The 18,941-nt window shown below is 47.9% G+C and overlaps 1 protein-coding gene across 3 annotated transcripts in view; it reads right to left on the bottom strand.

Moving 5' to 3' along the window:
• Nucleotides 1-3,975: 3,975 nt before the first annotated feature.
• ACCS (1-aminocyclopropane-1-carboxylate synthase homolog (Arabidopsis)(non-functional)) overlaps nucleotides 3,976-18,941 on the bottom strand; it is an 18,305-nt gene continuing 3,339 nt past the window's right edge. For 2 of the 3 annotated variants that reach the window (XM_011963271.1, XM_011963269.1), the window contains exons 3-15: nucleotides 16,927-16,986; nucleotides 14,734-14,804; nucleotides 13,551-13,620; nucleotides 12,637-12,703; nucleotides 10,857-10,954; nucleotides 10,313-10,390; nucleotides 9,442-9,542; nucleotides 8,705-8,794; nucleotides 7,152-7,197; nucleotides 6,897-7,038; nucleotides 4,905-5,047; nucleotides 4,639-4,792; nucleotides 3,976-4,521 (exon numbers count right to left, since the gene is read on the bottom strand). In XM_011963271.1, coding sequence (XP_011818661.1) covers nucleotides 4,424-4,521; nucleotides 4,639-4,792; nucleotides 4,905-5,047; nucleotides 6,897-7,038; nucleotides 7,152-7,197; nucleotides 8,705-8,794; nucleotides 9,442-9,542; nucleotides 10,313-10,390; nucleotides 10,857-10,954; nucleotides 12,637-12,703; nucleotides 13,551-13,620; nucleotides 14,734-14,804; nucleotides 16,927-16,986 — 1,218 coding nt within the window. In that variant the 3' untranslated portion in view covers nucleotides 3,976-4,423. The remainder of the gene's footprint in view (nucleotides 4,522-4,638; nucleotides 4,793-4,904; nucleotides 5,048-6,896; nucleotides 7,039-7,151; nucleotides 7,198-8,704; nucleotides 8,795-9,441; nucleotides 9,543-10,312; nucleotides 10,391-10,856; nucleotides 10,955-12,636; nucleotides 12,704-13,550; nucleotides 13,621-14,733; nucleotides 14,805-16,926; nucleotides 16,987-18,941) is intronic. The other variant, XM_011963270.1, reaches the window with a different exon arrangement.

Below are 18,941 nucleotides of genomic sequence, written 5' to 3'. Positions count from 1 at the left end.
GCAGGACAAAAAACTCCTGGAGATCTGGTTTAACCATACTGGGAATGTACTTAACATTACTGAAGTGTACACTTAAAAATGGTTAAAATGATAAATGTTATATGGTTTTTTTACCAGAAGAGAAAATGCAAACTACAAAGAGATGCTTCTTTTTCTTTTTTTCAGACAGTCTCGCTATGTCACCCAGGCTGGAGTGCAGTGGCGCAATCCCGGTTCACTACAACCTCCGCCTCCTGGGTTCAAGTGATTCTCTTGCTTCAGCCTCCTGAGGACCTGGCATTACAGGTGCCTGCCACCACACTCAGCTAATTTTTGCATTTTTAATAGAAACGGGGTTTCACCATGTTGGCCAGGCTGGTCTTGAGCTCCTGACCTCAGGTGATCCACCCACCTTGGTCTTCCAAAGTGCTGGGATTACAGGCATGAGCCACCATGCCCAGCCTACAATGAGATACTGCTACATACATTTTTTACCTGATAATACCTAAAAGCTGGCAAGGATGAGGAGCTAATAGAATTTTTATACACTTCTATACATCGGTAGAATCATATTAGGAAACGGGCAGTATTTACTAAAGCCGAGCTTACCCCATTATCTAGCAGGTACATATCAAAAGGAAGTGTGTATACATGTGTTCCAAAAAGTCATATTCAAGAATGTTCACAGCAGCATTATTCCTAATAGTGAAAAGCTATACACCATGGAAATTCAACTTAAAAATATAACCAGGACAGCAACATCTGCCTTGTGATGAAGTCAGGATCAAATGAGAGTGCAAACGGAAAGCCCACATAGTCATTTACAGTAAGGAAGACCCCCTCTCCCTACCACATACACTGAAAACTAGTAACAATGCTGAGTTAAAAACACAATGTTCAGGCCAGGCATGGTGGCTCACGCCTGTAATCCCAGCACTTTGGTAAGCCAAGCCAGGAGGATCATCTAAGGTCAGTACATAACCAGCCTGGCCAACATGGTGAAACCCCATCTCTACCAAAAACACACACACACAAAAAAATTAGCCGGATGTGGTGGTGGGCGCCTGTAGTCCCAACTACTTGGGAGGCTGAGGCTGGAGACTCACTTGAACCCAGGAGACGGAGGTTGCAGTAAGCCAGGATCGCACCATTGCACTCCAGCCTGAACAGCAAGAGCAAAACTCCATCTCAAAGAAAGAAAAAAAGAAAAAAAACACACACACACAGTTTTCACAAGCACATGCATTAGCTGGAACAAAACAAAGGAATGATCAGGCATGGGACTGAGTGACAACCATGATACATCTTGAGGCATCTGCGAAAACAATGATCTTGAGCTTCTATTTTCCCAATCTCCTGGAGGCTGACCAAAGATGAGAAATCTAATAGGAAACTCTTCTCCAATAAAGCCAGGACTCCAAAAAGTGAACTCCACAGAATGAGGCTAAACCAGAATCACATCCTTTCCTCCCTCTTCAAAAGACTGCAAGGAATGCTGTCTCAAAGCTTGGTGTTAAAGGAGGGAAGTTAACCTGAGAAGTTGTAACCAAAACTGGCTCTTGCCAGACTAGATTTCCAGACCAAATTCACAGCAGCTGAAGGCAAAAAAAAAAAAAAAAACCTAAACATTTAGTTTGAAGACTGCCATTGCCTCTAGTTGCCTGGTAGAAATAAACACAAAAACTCTCTTGAGGAATCTGTCTTCATCTAAGACTTCAAAGAATTCCAACAAATAAATTTCCCCCAAAAAATGAACAGCTCACCATAAAAAATCACTAAACCCACGAAGAATCAAGGCATGAGACAGCATAGCAGAAACAAACCAGCCAAGATTTCAGACACTGGAATACTGGAAATACATACATACATACATATATAGAAGGATTCATAGAGATATATAAAAGTAATTGGCCAGGTACAGTGGTTCCCACCTGTAATCTTGGCACTTTGGGAGGCTGAGGCAGGCAGATCACTTGAGGCCAGGAGTTCGAGATCAACCTGGCCAACATGGCAAAACCCCATCTCTACTAAAAATGCCAAAAATTAACCAGGCATAGTGGTGCACACCTGTAATCCTACCTACATTGGAGGCTGAGGCAGGAGAATCACTTGAACCTGGGAGGCAGAGGTTGCACTGAGCTGAGATCATGCCACTGCACTCCAGCATTCCAGCCTGGGCAACAGAGTGAGACTCTGTCTCAAAAAATAAATTTATTATTATTATCATTATGCTTATTGAAATGAATAAACGAGCTTGAGGTGTAAAGAATAACTTTTAGAACTTCTACTAATAAAAATATATTTGCTTAAATTTAAAACTCAAATAGATTAAAGTAGATTAGACTCAGCTAAAGAAAGAATTATTAAATGGAAAAATAGACCAAAACAAATTACCCTGAATGTAGCACAGAAAGATGAGAAAGAAAATATGAAAAAGAAATTAGAAGACATGAAGACAGAGCAAGTTGATCTATATCATACATTTAATAGGAATTCCAGAAGGAGAGAAGAGGGAGAATGAGGCAGAAGAAATATTTGATGAGAACTTTCCAGAGCCGCTGAAAGAATCCACAGATGCAAGAATCCCAATACCCAAAATAAGATCAGTAAAAAGAAACCATCAAGATATATAATAGTAACACTGTATAACATCAATGATGAGAGTATGTTTCAAAGGCATTGAGAACAGAGGAAACAGATCACCTTTGAAGAAGCCACAGACTGACAGCAAGTCAGAAAATAACTATTAACCTGGAATCCTATACTCAGTGAAATTCTCTCAACAATAGAGCAAGCCAGGAGTGGTGGCTCATGCCTGTAATCCCAGCACTTTGGGAGGCCAATGCGGGCGGATCACCTGAGGTCGGGAGTTCGAGACCAGCCTGGCCAACATAGTGAAAACCTGTCTCTACTAAAATTACAAATTAGCTAGGCATGGTAGTGCGTGCCTGTAATTCCAGCTACTTGGGAGGCTGAGGCATGAGAATCACTTGAACATGCGAGGCAGAGGTTGCAGTGAACAAAGATCGCACCATTGCACTGTAGCTTGGGCAACACAGTGAGACTCTGTCTCAAATAAAAAAAAATAAAATAGAGCAAAATACAGATGAGCAAAACCTGAGGGTTTATCATCAGCAGACCCTCATCAAAGGACACTGAAGTGCTATACTCCAGGCAAAAGAAAAGTGATCTCAAAAAGAAGTCTGAGGCCAAGCATGGTGGCTCACGCCTGTAATTCCAACACTTCAGGAGGCCAAGGTGGGTGGATCACCTGAGGTCAGGAGTTCGAGACCAGCCTGGCCAACATGGCAAAATCTCATCTCTACTAAAAATATAAATATCAGCTGGGCATGGTGGCAGGTATCTGTAATCCCAGCTACTCAGGAGGCAGAGGCAGGAGAATCGCTTGAACCTGGGAGGTGGAGGTTGCAGTGAGCCGAGATTGTGCCACTGCACTCCAGCCTGGGCAAAAAAGTGAGACTCATCTCAAAAAAAAAAAAAAAAAAAAAAGGAAAGAAGGAAAACATCGGCTTCCAAGCAGGAGTGTCAGCACATGGGAAGGCTCCTCAGTGCACAGCTTTATGGTTAGATCTAGAAGCTCATTTAGCCTCTGAATTAGGCACCCCTGAAAATGGGGTGGGTGGCCCTCATCTGCTCCTTACAGTAGAAAAACCAGCCTTGGTTAGCTTGGCCTCATAGCAGCCTCAGTTCAGGGTTGCAGCACCAAATCTTCCCCCAACGACCAACACTAGGTCACTCTGCTTTGGGGACATCAGTGAAAGCAGCTCTTTCAAAGGGAGAGGGAGAAGGAGTTTCCTGGAGATTGAGGGACCGCTTCAGCTCCCATAAACATGCCTCTCCTGACTTCCACCATAGAGTCCTGTTCACCTCGTCCCAAGCAGAAGACGGTCTCAGGATCCCGGTGTGCTGTGAGCCCAACTGTCCTAAATGCGGGGAGAACAATCTGAACAAACAACATTCATTCCATTCTCCTCGGAGTTTGGAAGTTATCACTTTTTTTTATTTTTCTGCACACTCTCCTGTATGTGCTGTTCCTTTGACTCGTTTCCATGGCGACAAAGAAAGAGGAATGATGGTGATATCAGAAAGAAGGTACAGGTTGTTTGTTTTCTTTTCACATCCCAGGAGGGCTGAGGCTCTGGTTAGAAGCAGTCACGACTCCTCCATTCTAAATAACTCACAATGGAGACATCTGGACTCTCCTAGTTTTGTTTAATAGGAGAGGGGGAGAGCACAGGCTGAACCATAGCTTAAGGAGTTTCTCACGGCTACAGCAAAAGGCAAGAAACAGTTCTTCAGGCACAAAGCCAAGTTAGACACCTTCCTGACAAATGGCACATCCACAGTCAGTCTTCTGCAGCCCCGGGAACGCCCCAGGTCCACAGTGGCTGCTGGGCCCTCTGGCCACGAGGCAATGACCAGCTCACCTGCGTTGGTCACTTGGCTCCTGGCTCTGAGATGGAGGGGCGTCTTCAGCCACTTGGGATTTGCCTGCAAGCACCTGCCGGACCCTCTGCATCCCTGGGAAGGGGAAGTGAGGGGCCAGTTGGCACTGATGGCCAGGTGGGTGGGGACAAACAAGCAGAGGCCAGAGTGAAGGCTGCAGTTAGGACTCGGTTGGGAAGGCAGGCTGCTTACCCAGGCAAAGCCGGTGGGCCTGGTCTGAGAAGACAAAGCGAAACCAACCAGGCTCTTTACACTCGAAGGCCTTGCCAAAGGACAGCAGCACCTTGTTGTCCAAAAAGCGGCGCCAGAGCAGCATTTCCTCCTCAAAGGTGCCCTTGGGCAGGTACTGAGAGGGTGGAAGGGGCTCAGGACATAGCTGAGACCCCTCACCAACTGCCCCTCACCTGCTGGAGGGAGGCCTGAAACTCCCTCCCAGTCCGCACCTCCACCGGCATTACCTTTCTCAAGTCAACCCAGATGAAGAAGCCGGCCCCACGACTCAAGAAGGGGATCCCCAACGCCCTGAGCTCCTCCGAGACGTAGGTGTGGGCAGCCTTGAGCCGGGCATGGTTTTCCGGCAGGTACACCTGGTTGATCCAGTCTGTTTGGGTGAAAGAGAGGCCAGAAGATCAATCTCCCATCAACCCTCTACTTGGTCCCACTAGTCTAAATGCTGTAAAGAAAAAGGCCATAAGCTGCCAGGATGCTGTTGAGTCCCTCCTCTAGCTGGCTGCTGTGGTGGGGAGGATTATGAAGGGGAGGTCAAGAAGGGATGGAAATTCAGCGTTCAATGTAAAGCACCTTAAACCTAGATACTCAGCCCTGACAGCTCCGGGTCCCACACTCCCTCAGGAGTCCAGAGCACAAAGGGACGTCCCCCAGGATAAAGAATCAAACCCAAGGTTTATCTAGTTCTAAAGTTCCAGAGTGATCCTTTGTAGTCCCACCAACCAAGGTTCAGATCCCAGTGTGGCCAATGGCAAGGGTGGGTCCTTGGGCAACTTCACCTCTCTGATCCTCATTGTTTGTACTTTTTGTTGTTGCCATACAGTTCTAAGAATTCTAATATACGTATATGTTTATGTAACCACCACCATAGTCAGGATGCTGAACAGTTCCACCATCCTAAAGAACACCCTGATGCTGTTTATAGTCACACTGGCCCCTTCCCTGCAAGCACAGATCTGTTCTCCATCACTACAGTTTTGCCTTTTCCAGAATGTCATCGAATTGGAATTATATAGCATGTAATCTTTTAAGGCTAGCTGCTTTCACTCAGCACGATTCCTTTGAAACTATCCCATGTTGCCACGGATTTTATTGCAGAGTAGTGTTCCATTGAGTGGATGGGCCACGGTTTTTGCATCCGGACACTTGGGTTGTTTCCAGTTATGGGTGATTATGAATAAAGCAGCAGTTATGGGCGATGATGAATAAAGCAGAGGTTTTTGTGTGACCATCAAGGTCAATATCTAGGAGTACGATTGCTGAATCACTTGGCAAGTGTACGTTTAACTTTATAAGAAACTGCTGAATTCTTTTCCAAAGTGGCTGAACTACTTACACTCCTACCAGCAATGTATGAGACTTCCAGCTGCTCCTTATCTTTGTCAACACTTGATGTTGTCACTAGTTTTAAAACTTTTAGCTACTATAGTGAGTGGGGTAGTATCTGGTCCTCATTTTCCTCATCTGTAAAACAATAAGGAAAATATAGGAATTCTTGCTTCCTAGGATTCTAAAGAGAATGAGATGATACAGCAGGTGCATTTGCTAGGCTCAGTAAATGGTGGCATTGACAGGTAACCTTTGCTATTTAAACTCACTATTTGAATGCAGGAATAGAACAGATTCACAGGAAGAGAGATACTTCCATTACAACAATTTTCCTTACAAGCTTCTGCTGTTTTTGTTTTTGTTGTTGTTGTTGTTGTTGTTAAAGACATGGTCTTACTCTGTCACCCGAGCTGGAGTGCAGTGGCATGACAAAGGCTCACTGTAGCCTCGACCTCACAGGCTCAAGTGATCCTCCCACCTCAGCCTCCCAAAGTGCTGAAATTACAGGCATGAGCCACCATGCTCGACCCTGCTCTGTTTTTTAAGTGCTCTCAGCTAATCTAATGAGTTCACATTAATCAAATGCCTATTATATGCCAGGCACTATTCTAATTGAATTAAAAATCACACTAACCTGTTACAGGACAGGTACCATTATGATCCCTGTTTTACAGATGAGGAAACTGAGGCTCATACAGATAAAGAGGTGAAGCAAAGTGCCGCATGGCCAGAAAGTGGCCAAATAGGGTACGGACCTAGTCTGGGTCCAGAGCTGGTACTCTCTAACCCTACCCTAAATTCTTCTCATACAAGAAGCATCTATGATTCCTGGCTGTTCCCAGGATGCCTCCAACCCTCCTCCCATTTTTAGGTCACCAGGCCCAGGCAGTCACCACGGTCCTGCAGCAGCTGTGCCATCTGGTACTGGACCAAGCCACTGAGGCCGTGGTAGCGGCAGAGGGAAGCCACGGCAGTGGCCACATCCTGGTTTTCTGTGTACAGTGTGCCAAAGCGGAGCCCAGACATCCCAAAGTCCTGCAGGAAGAAGCACCCTAGGTGGTGGCCAGCCCTCCATGGAGGAAGCTGCTTCCACCCACCTCGCTGCCCTCCCACCCTCCTGACACCCCCAAGGCCAGCCAGGAACTCACCTTGCTGGTTGCCCACATCACGTGGGTCCTCTGGGGGTCAGGCAGCCTGCAGAGAGCACAGCGTGGAAACAGACGCAACAGAGAACTATGGGAACCCACATGTGTTTGGTTGAACAAATGAAGAGATGGGTGGTTGAATCTAGTTTTGGTTCCGGGACAAGCCCTGGTTTCATCTCTTTGAACCACCCATTCCCATGCATCCTTTAGGGCAGGGGTCAGCAAATGACTGCCTGTGGGCCAAACCTAGCCTGCTGCCTGTTTTTTGTAAATAAAGTTTTATCAGAACACAGCCATGCTCATTCATTTACACAGTGTCTGTGGCAAAGTTGAGTAAGAGAGCATATGGCCTAGAAAGCCTAAAATATTCACCATCTGGCCTTTGCAGGAAAAGTTTGCTGGCCCCTGATCTACAGCCTAGCTCAAATGTCACTCATCAAAGAGACTTTCCCTAACCACTCCCCCTGGGATGAGGCCAATCAGGTACCCTAAACAGATCCTCTCACAGCTCCCTGGACCCTCCCTTTTAGCATTCATCATGGCCATAATCCAATGGCTGGATGTGCATTTAGCTGCTAAAATGTTTTTTTCTGGCTAGAAATTAAAGTTCCACATAGGAAGGGCCGATGTCTTTCCTGTTCACTGTTGTATCTCCAGCACTTAGCACAGCGCCTGCCATGAAATCGATGCTCAATAATTTTTTTTGTTAATGACTAACCAAGGATCATGTACAATCACTTTTTGTCTGTGCCTCACTTTCCTAATCCAAAAAATAGATGGGATTCACAATCCATGCTCCATTCACTCCTCAAGGCTTTGTGAAGATGAGAAGAGAAGGCTAATGGAAAGGACTTGGCAGGGCTGAAGGTTCTGGACAAACAGCAGGAACTGTTAGAATTCCTGAAGGTCAGATTCACAGACGGCACACATGACCTGATCCCCACTTTCTTTTTCTTCCCATAGAAACAGAGTCTCTCTACGTTGCCCAGGATGGTCTCAAACTCCTGGGCTCATGCAGTCCTCCCACCTTGGCCTCCCAAAGTGCTGGGATTACAGGCATGGGCCACTGTGCCTTGAGGATGATCTGCTCCAAGTGGTCCCAAAGGTATTTTGGCCACAAATGCTTTGCTTACAGTAAACCTAATGAAAAACCCCAAAATGTAAATATTCAGAGGTGTTTGGCACATGCAAGGGACTCCAGAGGTGCTGAGTGAATGAATGAGTGAGCAAATGAATAAATGAAAGAATAAAACTGGAGTGACTCTGGAGGTAAAGGAAACAGCAAAGAGGCCAATGTCCCATCCACTCAGCCCTAACTTAAGGAATCCTGAGGCCTCTTCTTGGAGTTCTCAGAAATTCCACAGAATAACTTGAAAATCACTAATCTAGCCCAACCCTCCCTGCTTCTCATTAGGAGATCTGAGGACTAGTGGGATCAGCTGGGTGGAAATGGAATTGCTCTGGGCAGGCCATGCCCCGTGGGCTGAGCCAGAAAGTGGTCGGGGCTCCATGGGATAATAGGGGCTGAGGGAGTTAGCTGAGTCGGGGAGCCTCACCTTTCCAGGCTTAGGACACTGCAGTACCCAACTGACTCCTCAAACACGGACAGCATGTAGACCTCATCCACAATCACATGCAGCTTGTGCCTAGGGTGAGGCAGGGGGTGGGGAGGAGAGACTTAGTGTGTAGGGCAAATGCGTCCCGCAGGGTGGGGAGGCAATACATCAGAAAATCAGAGGGGCCGGGGTCTAGCCCTGGGTTACTAAACTTGCTTTTTCCAAAACACCTTTCTTTGACCTATTTTTTCCAACAGAAAGCCATACACATAGAGCAGGTGACAGAGGAGCTTTTGAAGCACTGTAGGGGAGACAGGGAGCCCTCGGGCACCTCCATGGAGGGGCAAGGGCATGCACAAGAGCTCGAGTCAGAGAGACCCAGGTTCAAGTCTGGCTCCACCCCTCACTTGACCACTCTAAGGCTCAGTGAGCTGGACGTGATAACAGCATCAGTACCTGACAGGTTTGTTGTGAGGATTGTATGAGGCACATAAAGTGCTTAGCATGGTGCCTGGCCCCTAGAGTGTGCGATAATTGATAGCTATTGTTATAAAGAGCCAAAGAGAAAGAGGAATGGCATCTCACAAATCCCTGCTTCCCCACTCGACTGCCAACGAAGGGCCAAAGCAAGTAGCAGCCGACAGTGGGGTGAAGAGAGTAGAAAAACCTGCACCAAACCCACATTGGAACCCCAGGCTGCGCAGACACTGTGTCGGGGCCAGTGTGGGGTACCTCACCTCTTGGCAAATACCAGGTACTCCTGCAGCTCTTCCGGGGAGTAGATGTCACCCAGAGGGTTCTGGGGGTTGATGAGGATGAGGCCTTTGACCTTCACACCCTGAAACCATCCGTTAGGGTAGGCGACCCTCAGCTCTTCCCCAAGGCCAGAGCCACACAGTTAAAGGGGGCTGCTCACTGGAAGGCTCCCAGGGAGATTTGAGGGGGACATGTTCACAACACATGAAGCAAACAAGCGGGACACAGAATTACATCTGCAGCATCAGATAAAGGCAGAGGACAAGGACCAGAGAGAAATGTGTCCACATGCCAGTAGGTTACCTTTGCTGGTAGAATTTTGGGTGGGCCTTTTGAAACTGGGTGGGCAGTTTCAAAATTCCTACAGTGAGTATGTATAGCTTTCATGACCGAAGTACAAAAATTAAGTAGATTTTTGAAAAGTAGGCGGGAAAGGAATCACTGGAATACTGGTCTCTGCTCTTCTTTGGGAGTCCTCAGTTCCCCTCAAAGTGAGCAAGATTGCCCCCTCAAATGACCAGGGAGACTCGTAAAACCACAGACTCCTACACTCCACACTTGACCCACTGAATCAGAATCAGATGGATCAGCGATGGGGGTGTCCTTAATGACATTCCCTGGTTGATTCTCTGTGAACTGAGGTCTAAGAGTCTGTTTTGAAAGGGAAGACCCTCCCTGGGCAGGGTTCTGCCTGACTCCCAGAATAATTCTGTGCTACCACCCTACCTGTCTGTCCTCATCACTGGGTACCACCAACCCTACTCCTGGGAGGAGATCAGCCACAAGAAGAGGGGTCCAGGCCCTGCTCAGACCCACCCACTCCCAGCCTTGGGTTTGATTTGATCCCCAGACCTCAGAGTGAGCTTCTCGCAGGGCCGTCTCCAGCTTCTCCACTGTGAGCTGGAAGGGGCGTGTGTCTAGCCCAGTGACCTGGAAAAAGACCCATGAGAGCCACCAGCCACATTCAGTGACCACTGCCCCCCAAAACACACATGAACTCTCAGGTGTCTCCTCCCCTGTAAACCCCAGCCTTCTAGGAAGAGTCTCTGGAAAAGCAGGTAGGCCCACCCACTTACTGCCATCCACCCCCACCCCATCACTTCAGGGACCCCCTCATCACTCTCGGGTGCTATGCTTAGGTCTGCCCTGCTCTGTTCCCACCTCACTGTTTCTGGGTCTGGCTCTTGGCTTCTACATCAACCCCAGGGATCTCAGAGACTGGAACTTTGGAACCACTGGGGATCCCAGGCACAGGCAGCCATGTGGCAACAGAAGGCTCCATTCCCTACTCATCACAACCCCAGAGCCCTCAGCATGGATGACCCTCAAATTCAGACTCAGGAAACTCTTGACCACAGGCACGCCCAGGTTCCACCTGGGAAGCCAAGACTCTTACCTCACTGTCCAAGTAGACATAGGCCAGTCGGACGTTGCCGTAGAGACACACGTGCTGTGTGATGGCGCCATAGTAAGGGGTGGGGATCAGGAAAGCCTCTGGGGGCAGGAGTGGGTGAGGGCCTGTCACTTTCTGGCCAGAACACCCCAGCCCCTCTGTCCACTGTCCCCACTCCCTGTCCAAGCCTTTAACTTCCTTGGGGACCATTTGGGGCATGCTTGCACTCTCGACTCCCAAAACACTTTGGAAAGCTTGGATCCACTGAGATCAGCCCGATATGGTTTGGCTGTGTCCCCACCCAAATCTCATCTTGAATTACAGCTCCCATAATTTCCATGTGTCACGGGAGGGACCTGGAGGGAAGTAATTGAATCATGGGGGCAGGTCTTTCCTGTGCTGTTCTGGTGATAGGGAAGTAAGTCCCACAAGATCTGATGGTTTTATAGAGGGGAGTTCCCCTACACAACCTCTCTTGCCTGCCGCCATGTAAGATGTGACTTTGCTCCTCATTCGCCTTCCACCATGATTGTGAGGCCTCCCCAGCCATGTGGAACTGTGAATCCATTAAACCTCTTTCCTTTATAAATTACCCAGTCTTGGGTATGTCTTTATTAGCAGCATAAGAACAGACTAATACAGCCCCCTTTCTAATTATTAACAGTTAACATTTGCTAAGCACTTAATGATGTGATGGGAAATGCACTGAACATTTGCTTCTATTTTATCTCATTTGCTCCTGACAGTTAGTCTCCGAAGTAGGTACTATTTATTATATCCTAACTTTATAGATGGGGAAACTGAAGCTTAGAAGGTTCCTGTTCTTGATTGTTCTGGAATGGGCAGGAAATTGCCTATCATATCCTTACAATGAATCTCTCTTTGATGGTTCAAATCCTGGTTACTGCCTCTCTTTGTGTGACTTTGACAAGTTAACCTCCTGTGTCTTAGTCTGCTCATCTGTAAAATGGAGATCATCATAGAACCAACCTCATTGAAGTACTGTGAGGATTAAATGAAATACTCTGCATAAAGCCTTAGGCTAGACCCTGGAACATAGTACAGGGTCAATAAATGTTACTAATAATCTCATTATTAATTAAGCTACCATGAATGGGTCTCTTTTCCTTGCAACCAATAACCCCTGACCCTGATTCTTAAAACAATCGGCTCTTGCAGCAGGCACTGCTGGTTGGCTGCCCACTCAACAGCCATTCCAATTTCCTTCCGTGCTAAGACAGCATCAGTTTTTTCAGGTATGACCAACAACATGTCTAAGGAAGGTTGGCCTTCCCCTAGCCCTGGGGGACAAACCACATCCGGTTTCAGGCAACCCTGGTTTTCTTAGTCCCCTTTGCCAGGGACCATTTTGGAGACAGGTTTATGAGTCGATTCTGGTCAGGAAGATAGAAGGGGGCCTCTTCTGGGAAACAGTATCCTTATCCCCATCTCCTGATAAAAAAGAGACAGGCATGGCACGACCACATCCCTTTCTTCCTGCTCTAAGACACACTGTCATGTGAGGATGCGACAGCCACCTTATGAGCATGAAGCAGCCAAGGTCACGGCAAATAGAAAGCCCAGGACCCTAACATCACACTAACTTCCCCTGAAACTGCTGACCCCCGGGTGCTTTGTCAAGCCACTTATTCACGCCCCCTGCAGTCTAGTATATTCTAGTGTGCCTGAAAGCATACTATTGCAGCCCTTGAGGCCAGGCAACGGGGGTCCCTGCAGGCACAACGGGGCTGTCAGTGCAGGGCAGGCCACAGAGATCACTTACCCCCAGCCTCACACAGCACCGTGGCCAGAGCAGAGAAGAGCGAGGCACCACCATTCAGGACAACCACCTAAGGGTGACATATCCGAGGGATAAAGACGAACCAGTTCCAGGAGTGGACGGGGACCCACAGCCTCCCAGGACAGCATAGAGGGAGCATCAGGCCCTGCCTTGGTGCCACCTGGGGTTCTGTCACAACAAAGCCACTAGACTAAAAGCCAAGCTCATCCATGTGGACCTTGCTCCAGATCATCTGAGCCAGGAAGAGGGGGCTGGTCACTAAGAGGGTCTCGCCTAAAGATGTGGAGGCAGAAGGCCCACAGAACAACACGGGGTGGAAATTATACCCAAACTCTAAACATCGAGGAGGGAGAAGGTATTCCTAATTCTACTTTGAAACAAATCAAAACTATGTGAAGGGCAGATCTCAACCCCAGCTTACTCTCAGGCCAGCCAAAAGGTGGGGAATGGAGGCCAGGCTTAGTGGCTCACACCTGTAATCCCAGTGCTTTGGGAGGCTGAGGCAGGCAGATTACTTGAGGTCTGTAGTTTGAGACTAGTCTGACCAACATGGTAAAACCCCGTCTCTACTAAAAATACAAAAATTAGCCAGGTGTGGTGGTGCATGCCTGTAATCCCAGCTACTCGGGAGGCTGAGGCAGGAGAGTCACTTAAACACAAGAGGCAGAGGTTGCAGTGAGCCAAGATTGCACCACTACATTCCAGTCTGGGTGACTGAACAAGAGTCTGTTTGGAAAAAAGAAAAGAAGAAAAGAAAAGAGAAGAGAAGAGAGAAAGAAAAGAGAGAGAGAGAAAGGGAGAGAGAGAGAGAGAAAGAAAAGAAAAGAAAGGAGAAAAGAAAGAGATGGAGAGGGGAGGCAGGAGAACAGGAAGGAGCAGTGGAGGGGGCTACTCACATTCTCTGGTCTGAGTGGCGCTGGGCTCTTGCAGTAGAAAGACAGGAACTTGGCCACTTCCTCCCGGAGGCTGAAGATAAGACAAACAGGCAGTGCTTGCCAGATGGTCCCCAACCCACGGTACATCCCAAAGCTCCTCTGGTGAATCCTCAGACAGCTGCCATCACTCTTCCCTAATTTCCCACGATGGGGGTATGGGTGCATCTGTCTCCACTCCTCAGCACCCACCTTCTCCTCCCCACTACCCACATGCATTGCAGTGGACACCCCACTGCACCTAATCAGGTGATTTCAGGGATTATCAAAAGTAACACTCTCTATGGAGATCTAGCTAATTATACTAATAAACATTATTACTACAACAATAACTATTAGCACCATTATTGTTGCTCATATTTTTTGAGCATTTACCTTATACAAATGTTATTTAGAAAATTTTTACTCACTCTTCATAATAATCCTATGATGTGGCTACTACTATCATTATTATTATTATTCCCATTGCACAAAGAAACAAAAACTGAGATTTAAAGGAATTAAGTCACTTGCTAGTAAGAGGCAAAGTCCACACTCAAGCCCAGTGATCTGACTCCGGGGCCCACCATCCTAATGACTACACTAGAAGAACACATGCTTTGCAATCAGCCTTGGGATCAGGTCCTGCTCAGCCGCTGAGCCCTTAGAACAGTGTCCCCAAGCAACTGTTCAACAAGCACAAGCTACTATTAGTGTTACTTACCACCTCCCCTTTTAGCATTAGGAAAAGGCCCCAGCCAGCTCCCCCAACAGCAATTATGGCTTCTCTAAAGCTACCAACAAAGCAGGGACAAAGACTCCTCGCCTGAAGGCCCTCCCCATGCTACAGAGCCAGGTTCCCAGAAACCAGACCAGAGAGCCCCTGTGCTGAGGTGGGACTGGCAGGAGACCCCAGGTCACCAGGTCTCCAGAAGTAGGCCCTCAGCCTACTGCAGGCTTTCTCAGCCTCCCACTACTGATGTTCGGGGCCGGGTCATTCTTCGTGGTGGTGGCTGTCCTGTGCATTGTAGGAAATTTAGCAGCAACCCTGACCTCTACACACCAAATGCCAGGAGCACCTGACCTCCCAGTTATAACAACCAAAAATGTCTCCAGACATTGCCACACATCCCCAGGGGGCCAAACTCACCCTATGGCAAGTACTTACAACAGATGCCCCCTCCAGTCAGCGTACTGCAGCAGGGACGGCTCCACTCTCTGCATGTCGCTCTGACTCAGCTGGGGACAGACGGGGAAGAGCAGGGCTGAGGGCTGGCACTGCTACCTGCATCCACAGCACAGGGCAGGTAAAGCTGAATGCTTGTTCTGCTCATCAGAGAAACTGTGAGAGGGGCAGACAGTGACAGCTTTCTCATACCCATGTTCCAGGTGAGGAAACTGAGGTCCAAAAAAATGAGGTCACTCAGCCAAGGTCACAGAGCTGGCAAGTGGCAGAGCTGAGACAAAAACCCCAAATTTTTGACTCCTAGTCTGGCACTCTTTATACCACACTGCCACCTAAAAAAATTGGAGGGGTGGGTTTGCAGAAGCAGTAACGGAAGATCACACTGATCAGCATCCCCATGGGACGACAGAAGACACTGAGAGCTAGAACCTCAATCTTGGCTCCAACTTCTACAGGGACTTAGGCCACTGTCTTCCTGTAAGCTCAGCTTGACCCCACACTTTGGAAAACATAGCAGTTTCTAGACCACTCACTCCACGACCAGGTGCTAGGTTAGAAACTCCTACTCTTGTAGGCACTTTGTCAAAGAAGGGCCAATGCAGGGGCCTTGCGCACTGAGGCCAAAAGGAAGAAAGGGAATCAGCCACTTCTACATAACTGGGTCCAGCCTTCGCCCTCTCTCCCTTCCTCCCTTAGAGCCACAATGTCCAATATGGTAGCCACTGGCCACATGTGACAAATGAGCATTTGAAATGTGGTTCAATTGAATTAAGACACACTGGATTTTGAAAAGTTGGTAGGAAAAAAGTATGTAAAATATATCATTAATAATTTTTATACTGATGACATGCTGAAATGGTCATATTTTAAATATATTGGGCTAAATAAAATATATTATTAAAATTTTTTTTACCTGGCATCTTTTTTTTTTTAATAGAAAATTTAAATTGCTATATGTGGCTCACCTTTTATTTCAGTGCTTAGCTGCCTGAGAAGGAGGAGCTGGCTTTAGGTAAAACAGGCCTTTAAAATCTATTCCCTGGCCGGGCACAGTGGCTCACACCTGTAATCCCAGCACTTTGGGAGGCTGAGGCAGGCGAATCACGAGGTCAGGAGTTCGAGACCAGCCTGACCAAAATGATGAAACCCTGTCTCTACTAAAAATACAAAAATTAGCCGAGCGTGGTGGTGTGTGCCTGTAATCCCAGCTACTTAGGAGGCTGTGGCAGGAGAATTGCTTGAATCCAGGAGAAGGGGGTTGTAGTGAGCTGAGATGATGCCACTACACTCCTGCCTGGGCAACAGAGTGAGACTCCATCTCAAATAAATAAATAAATAAAATATATTCCCTATAAGCCCTTCCCCTTGGGGTTGAGATTTCTCACCTTTGGAAATATGTTCCTTTGGGTTAAGCATTGCTGTCTCTACAAACCCAAACTCTGCCACTGCCACCTTGGGAGACACATTTATTAGACATTGTCAGTGGTTGCTAAGATGGCTCACCCCAGCTCAAGAAATCGGACTATAAAATTTCAGAAATGTTTCAAGCTGTGTCAAAACAGCCACTTTAAAAAAGCAAATTAATATAAACGGACAATGAAATAAATTATCTCACAAACAAAGGTGATAAGCACTCAAACATCATCGCTTCCTGATTTGCTAGTACCTTTTACTATCTATGCTTTTGAGGTCAGTTCTGTCTACGTGTCTGTATGGTGAAAATATTACATAAGTGTGCCTGTGCACCTCTCTTTCAACTCTGCCTGCAGTGATATCACAAGAGGAGGTTGAAATTGGCCATGGTGGGAGTGTTTACACTATGGAAATTGGCAAAGCTACACATCAGGGGTTTATTTTTGTCCCCCTGAAGAGCTACTTGCTAAATATCTACACCACAAAGCACTGAGTGTTTCCCTCTGAGATCAGGGGACCCAACACAGCAGGAGGGACTGAGTGAAATAAGAGTCTGCAGAGATGAAGAAACAGGACTAGAGGGGGAAAGTAACTCACTTAAGATCACGCAGAAAACTGTCCCAAGGTAGGCCTGGAACCTGGGTCTCCTGATTCCCAGGCCAGGGCCACTGAGCCAAGCAGCAGGCTCCTGTTGGGAAAGCATCCCAGGGAAGACAGCTCCACGGAGCTGGTGATGCCCCTCAGAGGTGCCCTAGGACTTACCCGCCAGGACAGCAGGTCAGAGCAGAGTTTGTTCTCACTGACACCCAAGTTGATGATGCCCTGGAGATGAGAGGCACAGAGGCAGGGTTAGCGTGGCAGGGGGGTGCCAGTGAAAGGCCCCAGGAGCCCATGGAGGCAGCAAAGCAAAATGGGAGCTCTCTACAACCCCACCCTTTCAACCACCCCTCCTTGCCTTTGCTCAAGGTGTGCCTTCTGATCAGCTGCCTGATCCCATCTTCCCATTTCTAAAGCTCTGTCCAAATGCCATGTCCTCCAGGAAGTCCCCCCTATAATGCCACCTGGAAGGGATCTTTTCTTCTGCATCCCACAGCTCTTGATCTGTCCCCTTTAGAGCACTGGTCAGTTTCCACCCCAGGTCACAGGGATTGACATACACACCATATCTCCTGTACTGAGGGTAAGCTCCCTGAAGGACAGATGTGTGCTGAAGACACCGCCATGTCTCTCGAGGGGCTTAGTGGGACTCAATACACATTTACAGAATGAAAGAATAGAGAGGGTATATAGGCAGTCTGGCAGGAACAGAGGCAAAGGTGGGTGTAGATCAAGAAGAGGTTCCTTTGCCAGTGCAAATACTCCCCCAGGAGACCCTGCAACGTTACACAATACCTTGATCCCCACTCCCTAGGCATTTATTGTCATAGGAGAGGCTGACAGGCATAACCCGAGCTCTCCTTTACAGAGTCCCCAGGGAGACTTGGTGCAGCCTCACAGCTAACTGCTGACCCCTGAGTTACTGCAGGGGAAGTGAAGGAAGGAAGATGAAAAAGTAAAACCTGAATGAGCTCAGACTGTGACAAAACGAAAGGCAGTGCTCCTTCATGCCCTGGGAAGCAAGCTGGGAAGCTCCTCCAAACACAGCCAATCTATTCACACATCCTGGCAGCTCTAACTTCAAAACACATGCACAGTCCAACCATGTCTCACCCTCCACTGCTGGGACCCTGTTATGAGCCACCATCATTTCTCGTCTACATTATTACAACAGCTTCCCTCCCCTCTCTCTGTGCACTCTCTTACCTGCCAAGTCAAATCTCCATACAGCAGTCCAAGTCATCTTTCCAAACCCCAAATCAGACCACACTGCTCCTCCTTTGAATACCTCTTATTCCACTTTGTCCAAAATCAGAAGGCTCACCAGGTCCTCTGGGGCCCTACAGGATCTATGACCTCCAACACCCTGTCACCTTTCTGACCCCATCACCTGCCCATCTTGGTTTTGGCTTTATTCCAGCTCCAGGGGCCCCTCTGCTGTCCCTTGAACTCATCAAGCATGATCCAAGCCTGGAGCCTTTGCACTGGCTCTTCCCTCTACTGGGAATGCTCTTCCCTAGATAACTGCATGGCTCACTCCCTGTGGCAGGCAGCCTCTAAGCTCCCAGCCTCCTGGCATTCACATCCCTTGAGTGTGGGCTGGGCCTAGCAATGTGTTTCTAATGAACAGAATAGGCAGATGGGGTGGGATGTCACTTCTGAAGTCAGGTTATAAAGAGTCTAAGGCTTCCATCTTGGGTACCCATGACCTCTCATTCTCTCTTGAATCACTTGCCCTGAAAGAATCCAGTTACCATGTCATAAGGCAATTCTGTGAAGAAGCCCACATGGAGAAGAACTGAAGCCTGCCAATAAGCATGAGAGTGTCACTGGAAGTAGAGCCTCCCACCCAATCCCCTGGCTCCAAGTCAACCTTTCAGATGAGACCACAGCCCCAGCTTTATGGCACCTTCACAAAAGATCTTGTGGCTAGGCGCAGTGGCTTGGCCGGGCGCAGTGGCTCATGCCTGTAATCCCAGCACTTTGGCAGGTTGAGGCAGGCGGATCACCTGAGGTCAGGAGTTCGTGACCAGCCTGGCCAACACGGCAAAACCCCATCTCTACTAAAAATACAAAAATTAGCCGGGCACAATGGCACACGCCTGTAATCCCAGCCACTCAGGAGACTGAGAGGTGGGAGAATTGCTTGAGCTCAGAAGGTTAAGGCTACAGTGAGTCAT

The sequence above is a fragment of the Colobus angolensis genome, unplaced genomic scaffold, assembly GCF_000951035.1.
Source record: "Colobus angolensis palliatus isolate OR3802 unplaced genomic scaffold, Cang.pa_1.0 Scaffold61, whole genome shotgun sequence".
NCBI lineage: Eukaryota > Metazoa > Chordata > Mammalia > Primates > Cercopithecidae > Colobus > Colobus angolensis.
Note: the sequence above shows the minus strand (reverse complement) of the source record. Positions and strands in the feature narration are given on the sequence as shown.